Source organism: Chenopodium album, chromosome 14 (assembly GCF_948465745.1).
Source record: "Chenopodium album chromosome 14, dcCheAlbu1.1, whole genome shotgun sequence".
In the NCBI taxonomy this organism is placed as follows: Eukaryota; Viridiplantae; Streptophyta; class Magnoliopsida; order Caryophyllales; family Amaranthaceae; genus Chenopodium; species Chenopodium album.
The window spans coordinates 911,089-923,025 of NC_137847.1; the positions used below are offsets into that span (position 1 = coordinate 911,089).

Consider the following 11,937-nt stretch of genomic DNA (forward strand, 5'->3'; position numbering starts at 1 on the left):
TATATGCTCTTGACTCATATCAGGGTATTGGACTGAACAACTGTCAGTTACGTTTCCGGATCACATTATTGTAGCTCAGCTAAGGGGCTTTTCGAAAGATGGTGAGATGCTTTTAATGGACAATCGAGATGACATAGCCTTAAATTACTTGCTATACTTTATAATTACATCATCTAGGAATCGAAAACTAATGAATACTACCCATGTCGATATATACAACCAGCTTAATGGCTATACAGAGAGCTTATTGCCCATAGAGACATTGGGAGAATGCAAGGATTCGGACCATGACCACTACCATGACCATGACGCTGACTATTATTATTATTATTATTATTATTATTATTATTATTATTATTATTATTGTCTTTGTGAAGTCAACCAACCACTTTGCTCCAACTCCTGCATCTTTTAGTTAATTGATTTGAATTGCAACAATTTTTTTTTTTTTTTTTTTTTTGTTTTTGTTTATTTCCTGTGATGTCTAATTAGTTATATGTTATCCGTTCCTTGTTACTTGCTTGTACTGCAGTATAATAACCGATCGGTCTATTAACGTTCTAACATTGAAGGCTATTATACTTTTATGACATCATTATATTCAAGCCACATCACATCATTTTACTTATATGACATCATTATATTTCAAAAATTCATGAATTTCAAAATGGAAACAAAACTCATTCTTGGTACTTTATAGACATCTTTATAATTGTGTTATGGTTTCAAACCATCTTATATAACCGCATGAGTCACCCCACGCATTCAGTTCATTTTTTGAAAAAATGTCAAAAATTGACACAAAATCGTGTATTAACCTTCAATTTTGGACAATTTTTCACTTTTTTGGACCCGAAAACAAAAATTGCCTAGATGCTTCCCACAGACCCTTATACACCCCGGGAATCCATTTAGGTGGGTAAAACCATCCAATATGCCTTTAAACTATCAATTTACCCTTTTATAACTTGCACCGATTTCATAAACTCGAGGCTACCACGGATATTTACGACAACATATAATGATCATATATGGTTCCAAACGACATTATATGACCCCGGGATGTATCCCCTAGAATCTAGACACTTTTCGACACCGGGTCCCGAAACCTCTGAAATTGGCCAAAATGCGCCTTCAATTTTGCCAGTTTTCAACTTTTTTTTAACCCGGAAACAAAAATTGCCAAGAAGCTACCTACAGACCCTAATACCCTTCAGGAGTCCAATTGGGTGGGTGGAACCATCCAATTTGACTTTAAGCATCTAATTTACCTGTTTTCGTACACGCCTCTGGCCTTATGTAGCCGACTTATGGTCGTATATGGGTCCAAACAACATCATATGACCCTGGGATGCACCCCACACAATTCCGTGAATTTCTGACACCGGGTCCCGATACCTCCTAAATTGCTCCGATTTCGTGTATTATAAGCTTTATAGCCTTCAAATTTGACTTCCGTACATCATTTTTTTACCCGGCAAGATTATGCATCTAGGTATTTCCATGGGTTCCCAAAGGGCCTTGGGAGTCATGGATAATGCCCAGAACCATCTCATTCATCCTTAATCATCATGTCTTAAGGCAACGACGACATACCCTTAAACGACAAAACTAACTGTTTGTATGCCTTGTCCTTGGGTGCATATGTCTTGTGCACATGCCACACGCGCCCCTTGCACCATTCCACACCCCAACACTTAGGCTTTGTGACTTGTCTCAATCAAGTACTTAGCATTTTTTAGCATATAGGAAGCACCGCTAACCTCGTTTTTGGGTGTTTTTAGGGAATAGAGTGGGGAAAAGACGAATCGAAGCGACACAAGACTGAATCTTGAATCAAGATCAGTTCAAACGGGTTCAAGTCGGGTCAGCTTTAGGTTCATTCACATGTAAAGGGTACTTGAGGTCGCTTCTCAAAGCCTAAAATCCCACCAACCAATTATACGCCACATCAACAACAAAAACATTATCTCTCCCTTTATTCTTCTTTTCTCAATCTCAAAATTGGGTTTTCATTTGTGTCTTACATTCTGATACTCCTCTATTCATTGCCTTGTATGACGCAAAAATCGTCAACAAACAATTTACTTACTTCTGTCTTTTCACAATACCCAAGATTTGATTTTTAGCTTGGGTTTTATCGCCTTTTTGTGGTGTAGGTAGAATAGTGTGTTAGTGTTCTTAGTTTTTTCATTTGATTTTATCTTCAATTTTATCAAATGGGTTCGTCGATTTCCCCCTTAATTATAGAGTTGAAGATTCAATTTTGATGGAATTTTTCAATCTTTCAAGATCAGGGCATTTGTCTCTGTGTATTAATTGGTCGTGGGTCAACATTTGAATGAAGGTAATTTCCTCAATTTTTTTTCTTTGAATTATTGCATTGTGATGAAAATTATGGAAAAAAATATGTGACTTGAATGAATTGATTAATTGATTGATAATCTGATTTTGCATCTTTTATTTGCTGTAATTATGTTTTGGTTGGTAGTTTCTGAAATTGCTATAAAGAATGCAGATTATTTTCAGTGGTATCTGAATTTGTTTGATAGTCTTTGGTGCGTTCATAACTCATAAGAAATGGAGAAAATTGGGATGTTGTATACAAATGTTATCCGGACTTTTGACACTTCATTTTAGACCAAAAACATGATTGTTTATACAAAATAGTCGAGTCGGACACTTACACGTACCCGTGTCTGGCATGAGTTTTTGAATCCTTGTAACATATGGAGTACAGTAGTATTTTTGCTGGTGTATTATCAAATATCAGTTGCCACTATCTCAATGGAGCTGGGTTGAAGGTTTTCTGATGTAATATGTATTGTGGTTTTGGATAAGTTTGTGACAGTTAGGAGAGAAACAATCTGTTTATGGTTCAATTAATCAATTTGACTTTAGTCTTAGGTAACTAAAATCGCCGTTGCTAAGATAACTTATTATTACGAAGTATACTTCACAGTGACCATTTGGATCTTTGAAAGATTGTTAGTAGATTATATCCAAGCTAGAAGCACTAATTTTACGTTTCTAAAAGGCGTAAGTCGCAAGTAGATGGAAGGTTGTGAACTGCTATGATCACTTATTTGAGTTGTGTTTCTTCATTTCTTATGCTTTCGGCTTTCACTAGTCAAAAAGATAATCTTACATATGCAATTGATTAAAAGTAATTAACATAACTGTGTTGATTGTTATGCTTGTTCAGTTGCTTCTACCATTTTGCTACTTAGCTTTCTAGCCTTAAGGAATTGAGGTGTTCTACTTGAATTATATTCAATTTCAGCATCTTCTATTCATTTAAGCTTTTCAGCTTCTCTTAGTTGAAAATTTGGGTTATCACTTTAGATATCTACTTCGTATTTACTTCTAGTTCTTGTCTTCTTGAAGATGAAGAGCATCAGGGATTGGGTTTTCGCTCAGTTAGTTTCTGGTTCATTTGTCTTGCCAAGGCCTTTGTCTAGCAGTTTGGAAGAAGAACCCCAGAATGAGGAGTTTGCTTCTTCAGGTACTTTAACTTAAAAATTTGAGGAATTTATGTTAGCCAAGTATTAGATATTATTGGAAAGCTAGTTTTGATGCATTTTTTATGTAACCAGATAGATTGCCATCAAGAAGTGCTAATAAGTGAATTATTGAGTGTTGCTAATAACTTTTACTTGTATGGTAGTACCAGCCCTATTTACACCACAGCTGATCCCACTAGATTGATAGAATGTTCTCCTTACACAATGCTTTGTGAGAACCCTTTATCTTAAGTCTGTGTAATATTACCTGAGTCTTTATGTTGTTGGTATTCAGTTTTGTGCTTCTGTTGATGCCTGCTGTCAAAATGCATCCAATTTTTTTGTGTTTAAACATTATTAGGGGAAAGCATGTTATTGAGGTTATATTTTCCTCAAAAAAAAAAAAAAAAAAAGAAGTTATTGAGGTTATATTGGTTTAGATGCTATCCCCTTATGTTCATTTTTCTGGGAGAAAGAAAGTTCTATAAATGCAGTTGCTTTGGGCCTTTTGTGTCTGTTGCACCCAGGTGATTTTGAATTTTTGATGCTTGTGCAGTTGGATTCTAAGCTGCAATAAGTAGTAACACACAAGAACATCAATGTTGCTGCAATTATTTGACCACCTCATAGCTGATAATTAAAATTTTCTAAATTAAAGGATTGGCATTATGTAATGAACCACTACTATTGCAAGCAATTTATACGAATTCAGATTACTAGAAGGAAGCTTGAGTGTTAGATTTCATTGACTAAAGGAAGAAGGATAGCAATGGCTTTAGGCCATTAATCTCACACTGTAACTTGAGGTCACAACTCTCAATACAATTCACTCAATATCTGGATACTTACTACTAAGTTCTACTACCATACTTATAGAATTAAGCTTAGATAATACATGTGATAATTAGCTAAAATGGCAAAACCATATTTAGACATAATAAGGGCTTGTTGCTTGTTTTCCTTAGATGCTTCTTAATTATTTTTGTCTTCTTGTTCTTTTTTGTTGCTGCTGACTTTTTGGTCTTGGTTGCTTGGCTTGCTTCCTTTGGACCTCCGGGTATAAACTTGTAGGGGAGAGGTCCTGGGCTGACCCGTTTGATTCATCACACATTAGCTAGATTCTACCTCTATTACCCACACTACTCCAAGCACCCCCCCCCCCTCTTCTCCCCCTCGCTTCACAGGACTCCCACGTTAAGATGAGTAAAAAAGATCTTTTAGCTAGATTGGAGGCTTGTCCCTTGGAATTTATTTTGCACCTGGTGTTGTTCGGGTTTGAGGGCCATGTAGCACAAGTTGCTCTTTGTAATATGCAATTTGTATCATACATGTTACATCAATGTAATATGAATCTAATTTTCCAAGAAAAAATGTAATATGAAACTTTAAACATTTGATACTGTTATAGCAGAGTATGTTTAGGATATGATAGATATTCTTGGTGTAGAAACTTCACTTGTGTAGTGTACCATTAGTTTTGAACAATTTCTTATGTGATGCTGCTCTTGGTGTGTACAGGCTCTGCACAAAATGCTGGGGTTATAGCATCACATGTTACTGCTGATTTGCTGCCTTCTTCCAACAGGGGTCAAGAAAGCTCAATGGATTCTACTGACCTTCCCTCTCCTTCTCCCAATTCTACTGGTAGAATAAAGTTGGATCCATTATCTAAAATCGAGACACTTCAAATCAATTTCTTCCGTATTCTGCAACGGCTTAGGCAATCACCTGAAGACATACTTGTGGCTAAGGTCCTATACCGGATTCATCTAGCAACATTGATTAGAGCAGGGGAATCAGATTTAAGTAGAATTAATCTCAGAAGTGATAAAGCTAGAGCTTTAGCAACAGAACAGGAGGCTGCTGGGCGACCTGCACTTGATTTTTCTTTGAGAATACTTGTCTTGGGAAAGACTGGTGTTGGTAAGAGTGCTACAATTAACTCGATTTTTAATCAGACAAAGGCTATGACAAATGCTTTTAAGCCTGCTACGGATCGCATCCAAGAGATTACTGGTTTTGTGGATGATATTAAGGTAACAGTTATTGACACTCCTGGATTCTGGCCATCTTCTACACGCAATGCACGAAGGAACAGGAAAATTATGCTTTCTATAAAAAGGTACATTAAAAAAAATCCTCCAGATGTTGTTTTGTATCTTGAACGCCTTGATACCATGAGCAAGGGGTATAATGACTTCCCCCTCTTAAGGCTTATGACAGATATTTTTGGTTCTGCAATGTGGTTTAACACCATTCTTGTCATGACGAACGCTGCTGCAGAACTTCCTGAGGGACCCACTGGCTCTTCCATCAATTATGAATCATATGTGACCCATTGCACAGACCTTTTGCAAAGATACATACAGCTGGTGGTTTCTGATGCCAAGCTTGAAAACCCGGTTGTTTTGGCTGAAAACCATTCATGTAGGACAAATACCTCAGGAGGAAGAATACTTCCGAATGGGCAGATCTGGAAACGACAATTGTTGTTATTGTGCACGTGCACTAAGGTACTGGGTGATGCTAATTCCCTTTTGGGACTCCAAAACAGCATTGAACTTGGGCCATCTAATAACTCTCGGCTGCCTTCACTGCCCCATCTGCTTTCGTCTTTTCTCCAGCAGCGCCCCTCAATGACAGATGAAGTTGATGAATATTGCCTTTCAGATAGTGAAGAGGATGAGTATGATCAGTTACCTCCTATCCGCATTTTGACAAAAGTTCAATTTGAAAAGCTGAGTGACTCTCAGAAGAAAGATTATCTTGATGAGCTAGATTACAGAGAAACCTTATTTTTGAAGAAGCAACTGAAGGAAGAGTCACGCAAGAGGAAAGAAAGAAAGCTTTTAGGGGATAAAATCTTACCCTCTGAAGGCAATACTGATGATCCTGAAGCATTGCCAGAGGCTGTACAGCTCCCTGATATAGCAGTCCCTCCAAGTTTTGACTGTGATTCACCTGTATACAGATATCGAGGTGTTGTAATGAGTGATCAATGGCTTTGGAGGCCTGTGCTAGATCCCCATGGATGGGACCATGATGTGGGCTTTGACGGAGTAAACTTGGAAACAGCCGTTGAGATTAAAAGGAACTTAACTGCTTCAGTTTCTGGACAAATGAGCAAGGACAAGCATGATTTCAGTATTCACTCTGAGTGTGCTGCAGCCTATACAGATCCCAGGGGCCCCACATACTCTATAGGCCTTGATGTTCAATCATCTGGCCGTGATATGGTCTACACTGTTCGAAGCAACGCAAAATCAGGAAACTTGAAGCAAAATGTTGCTGGGTGTGGAGTTTCTGTGACATCGTTCCAGAACAAGTACTACATTGGTACTAAGCTCGAAGATTCCCTTCACTTAGGTAAAAGACTGAAATTGGCAGTTAATGCAGGTCGATTGGAGGGTGGCGGGCAAGCTGCATACGGCGGGAGCCTTGAAGCTACTTTAAGAGGGAGAGACTACCCAGTGAGGAGTGATAAGGTCAGTATGACCATGAATGTTCTGTCTTTTAAGAATGAGTTAGTCTTGAGTGGAAATTTGGAGACAGAGTTCCGTCCAAGCCGAGGTACAAGAATGTCAGTTAATGCAAATTTGAATAAACGGAATATGGGACAAGTTTCCATCAAGACTTCTAGCTCTGAACATGTGCAAATAGCTTTCATCGCTGTGTTCACTATTGCCAGGGCTATTTTCCGAAAAAGGGAACATAAATCTCAACTTACTGAAGCTCAGGAGGTGGGATGAAATCATCCTGCTGCCTACTTCTGGAGTTTTAGGTTGAGCATTGACATACATAGGGCGTCCTTCCCTCAGAAACCGATAAATTATCAGCCTTTTTTATAGCAGCATACAGATTTACGTTTCAATTTTGCTGATTAGTGAGATTCGAGGGATACAACCTGTTGTTTGTATAGTTCTTTGAGGGAGGAGAGTAGTACTTGCTCATTTTGATCATGAGAGTAGGAATTAGGAGGCAATTTTATAATCCATCCATACAATCACAAGTGTATGTATTTCAGCCTGAAAATGCATCACAATTCACAGTATACTAGTCTCTGGAAATTAAGAGCACTTTTAACTTCCCATCAATATATTTTTGTTTAAGGTGATCCAGCACAACAGTCTGTTTTTGTTTTTGTTTTTGTTTCAATGCTTTTGTTGGTGTTGAGATGCACACGTGTAGTAATATTTGGAAACCACCTTTTATTTGGATGACAAAATAGCCGTGTATAATCCGCGTTTTTAAATGTTGTTTTTATTTTGAATACTATGTATATCACTTGAAAAGAATATTATGATCATGAGTCCTATTAGATTCGTCTCACATATAGTGATACACATGTACAAAGATGTTCATGATATACAAATCGCGAACAAAATTACATTTAGAAACGAAGAGAGTATGGAGTTTGCGGATGGGTCACCCCGTCCGCTGTCTCTAGTGCCTGAGAATGAGCCTTAATGGACCCTACTATTTACCTTAAAGAAGTGTGGTAGTTTTCAAGTCAATTATTGAAGCCAACTTCATAATACCGTATGAAAGAAGCTCTAATAAGAAAACTGTGTAAAAGTTCTTCAATTGATCAGACATTCACATGCTACTTCTGATAGAATTTTTGAATAAAAAGTTTCAGTGTTTTTAGTACGAGGATAAATACTCTCGAACAATTTCTTTTGAATTGATCTTTTCACATTGATGTTGGTGCTTAGTTTGTATGTACAAAACTCATTCCCCCTCCCCCTCAAAAAATGTACAGAATAACTTCCTCTACAATAACTCTCCAAGTATGATTAATTAGAAAAAAAAAACTAAATATATAAGCACGCTAAGTAAAATTTTTATACACGGCAAGATTGACAACTCATATTATATCAATACGGAGTATTAAAACCATCATTACTCAATGGCTAACTTTGTACTCAATTGAAATTCCTCAGCTTACAAAAATCACTTTTTATATGGGAAATTAAGGAAATTTAAATCAATTTTTCTGCTATCACAAAGTATATTTTTCATTTTGTTGTTGTTGTTGTTGTTGTTGTTGTTAAAAAAATGATCAAATTTCACCCCATCAAACAAATACTTTTACATTACATACACAAATACTTACAACCACCCTAAAAACAATGATTAACCAAAATAAACTATACTAAATTTCAACATAACCCAACAATTTCTAAAAATTTTCCTACAAAAATTTAATCAAAGAAAAGAACCCCACAAAACCTCAGCTTGAATTGTAGCAACCTCAGCATCAGAAAATGAAGCTTCCTTAATTCTTCTCAAAATTTCTTGCCTAAAACTCCTCTTCTCTCTTTGCCTCAAACCTTCTCCCACCTCTAATTGTACTGCAAATCTTGCAACACAACTTGCAAATTGATGTCTTTCTAAATATTTCTCTCTTTTCCCCTGTTTTTTACCTCTGTTTTCCCCTGTTTTTTCTCCCCTGTTTCCCTCTGTTTTCCCCTGTTTTTCTCCCCTGTTTTCCTCTGTTTCACATTCTCTTACATCAATTAAGTCTCCTCCAAGCTCTGATCTTTGCAATCCCACCAGTATCTTCACTATATCCTCCTTGATCATCGCCTCAATCGCTTCTTTTCGCCCGAAGTACCCGATTTCAAGCACACAATCGAACCCAAGTTCTTGAATTGCCAAATTATCTGACCTTAAGAACCCAATTATACTCGGAATTTCATTGTTTGATTCAATCTCATCAACTAATGGACTTTTAATTGACTTGATCAAAGAGCAAAGAACTTTCAATGATGAACTTGATGACATTGAAATCAAAGCTTTAATTGTTGGACCCATTAACACTTGACCAACAAATACATTCTTATTAAACCTTATTAATCCTTCAATTGCAAAAGCAGATTCTTCTCTAATCTTATTTGATAAACTCGAATTAATCAAACACATTTCCAACTCATGAAAAATCCCTGCTTTCAGCACTAAATCCTGCAATTCACGATCAAATCCTTGCGAAACTCTGTTCTGAAATTGAATCAATAGATTGATCAACAACTCTGATTCTTCCACCAAATTTGGTGATTCTAAAACCAACCTACGAATCGCTTTCACAAGAGAATCAATAAACTCCCGATCAATCCAAGCTTGAATCTCTGATTCAATCGACTCAGCGACTCGAACAATTTGATGTGTTGAGACTCTACGCCTTAGAAACGACCTTAAACTATACCCACAAGTCTTATTGAGTGATTCAACGAGGGTTTTAAGGTATGATAGATGTTGCGAAAGCTGAAATAAACTTGGATCGGAAAGAATGGTGTCTGACTCTGTTTCGAGCTCTAACAGAGCTTTAATGGCGGATGAATTTGACTCAGTTGGTTGACGACTTGGGTTTGATTGTAAATCATGAGATGCTTGTTTTAAGAGTTCTAGAACTTTCAATACTTGTTGATTTTCTTCTCTTTCAACTTCCTCCATTGTTAAAAATAATTTGAGCTTTTTTTTTTTTTTTTCCAATAATAATAGATGAAATGAGGAAGAAATTGATAGTTATATGAAAGAGGTAGAGAGAAACTTTTCCAAGTAAATGAAAATTAAATTAGGTCTAAAAAAATATACCAACTAGTCAAACTCCAATTTTTTTATGAGAAAGAAATTGGGAAAGGTTGGAGGAAATGATACCTTTTGCTAAGTTATGTGAAAAAGAGTATATCCAATTTTAAGGATACAATATAGGAGTATAAAGTTCTTTATTGATCAAAATACTCAACTATTTGATTATTAGTTGTTGGTTGATTGACTTTTTTGGTCTTATGGTTTTGTTTAATTTGTATGATTGTTAATAAGCGAATTTTATTATCAATTAAAAAAATTTATTAAATTAATAAAATAAGAAATATTTTTATGAGACCATCTTATCGTCATAAGACCACTTTTGCGAGTCACTGTAAGTATGAAATTCTATCTCATTATTTCTCTCCCCCTTATCCCAATTTACCTATAAGGTAGTATTTGATGATGAACTAATTTTAAGAATTTGTATCAAAACAATAACTTAATACTAAAAGCGAAACCATTGATGACACATGTCATTCATTAGGTAAAAATTTTCCCTCCAATTTTTCTTTCCTTTTTTTTTTGTCTTTTTTTTTTTATTTCGTCAATTTTCCAAGAAAAGTATTTATAGCCTGTAATATTCTCTTAATGAAATATTCTTATATGTATATATATTTTATATTAAGTAATTTTTGTAATATTCTCCAATATTTCTATAATATTCTCATGCTAATATTTCTATAATATTCTCATGCTAATAATATTATTAGGAAAAGCCTTACTTCTATAATAATCTCATGCTAATATATTTTTTTTTCTTTTTTTTTTTTATAATAGTATTTGATGTTTCATTATGTTCCTTAGTTTACTTATATATTATAATAAAAACCTACGACTAGCTCACTCTTTTTTAAAAATTTGATTTTTATATATAGAAAAATAAAGTTAAAGTTAATTAAACTTGTATAAACAAATGTGTATGTCAAAATTGTATCAACAAAATAGGGATATGATAAGGTATATAGTATGGGTTCTAAATAATCAATAACCCCCTTTTTTTTCATATTTATAAAGTCTAACGCATCAATAGCCTTTACATGCATCATTGTAAAAAAAAAAAATTAAAAAAAAAAAGGGTAAAACATTTTTTTTTTTTTTTTTTTTTGAAGTTTATAAATGTAATTCTTTGTTAATATATAATTGTTAAATTAATCTTATAGTTTGTTAAATAATTTTATAAAACCCGTGCATGGCACGGAACTTAAACTAATAACACAATAAAACTCAATTCTAGTCAATAATGTATTGCGTCTTCTTATTTGGTGGTGGAAATTAATATATTCAATGCGAGCTTAATATGAAGTAATTATTTTTATTCTGTATTAATTAATACATTTTGGTGTTTGATCACCTTGATGGACCTAGAGATTGCTAATGGGATGATTGAATGTTGGAATGGGTTGGGGTTTGGGACCCAATTCTTTTTGTTTGTACCAATTATTTTAATTTACAATAGGGCCCAATTCATTGTTGAGAGTTTTTATGTGATCATTTCAAACCCAAAATGACCATCAAAATACTCCTTTTTGTTAACGTCCTTTATTTTTATTTTTTATTTTTTAATAATAAAATCTCTACCTTAATAAGAGCCGCATACTTTTTAGTAACGTTTATCATGTGTTTTAGCTAATTATTGCTACAATAAATAAGGTCTAATTTTATCATTAGTATTATACAAGTATGATCCAATTCATATCGTATCATATATACTCCGTATTAGCAAATGCCTTATCAACAATATTAGAACGAATCAACGAAACACTAGAAGCAGATCCAGTATGTTAATACAAAATCATTCTCTTATTCGTAGCTCCCCTTTACTTTAAAAAATTGGTCAATCAAA

At 34.9% G+C, this 11,937-nt stretch overlaps 1 protein-coding gene across 3 annotated transcripts; it reads left to right on the forward strand.

Moving 5' to 3' along the window:
- Nucleotides 1-1,947: 1,947 nt before the first annotated feature.
- Nucleotides 1,948-7,755, forward strand: LOC145579764 (translocase of chloroplast 90, chloroplastic-like). Of its 3 annotated transcripts, XM_081637006.1 has the most exons (3): nucleotides 1,948-2,347; nucleotides 3,388-3,505; nucleotides 5,022-7,755. In XM_081637006.1, exons 1-3 carry the CDS (start codon nucleotides 2,342-2,344, stop codon nucleotides 7,250-7,252), a joined length of 2,355 nt encoding a protein of 784 aa, XP_081493132.1. In that variant the 5' UTR covers nucleotides 1,948-2,341; the 3' UTR covers nucleotides 7,253-7,755. The 3 variants fall into 3 exon arrangements, with proteins under 3 accessions (XP_081493132.1, XP_081493133.1, XP_081493134.1); XM_081637007.1 differs by lacking the exon at nucleotides 3,388-3,505; XM_081637008.1 differs by lacking the exon at nucleotides 1,948-2,347 and having other exon boundaries at nucleotides 5,089-7,755.
- Nucleotides 7,756-11,937: the final 4,182 nt, after the last annotated feature.

Excerpts from the sequence above, each read along its gene's own strand:
- LOC145579764 (XM_081637006.1), top strand. Across the intron at positions 3,506-5,021 it reads TGAGGAGTTTGCTTCTTCAG|GCTCTGCACAAAATGCTGGG; the intron begins GTACTTTAACTT and ends TGGTGTGTACAG.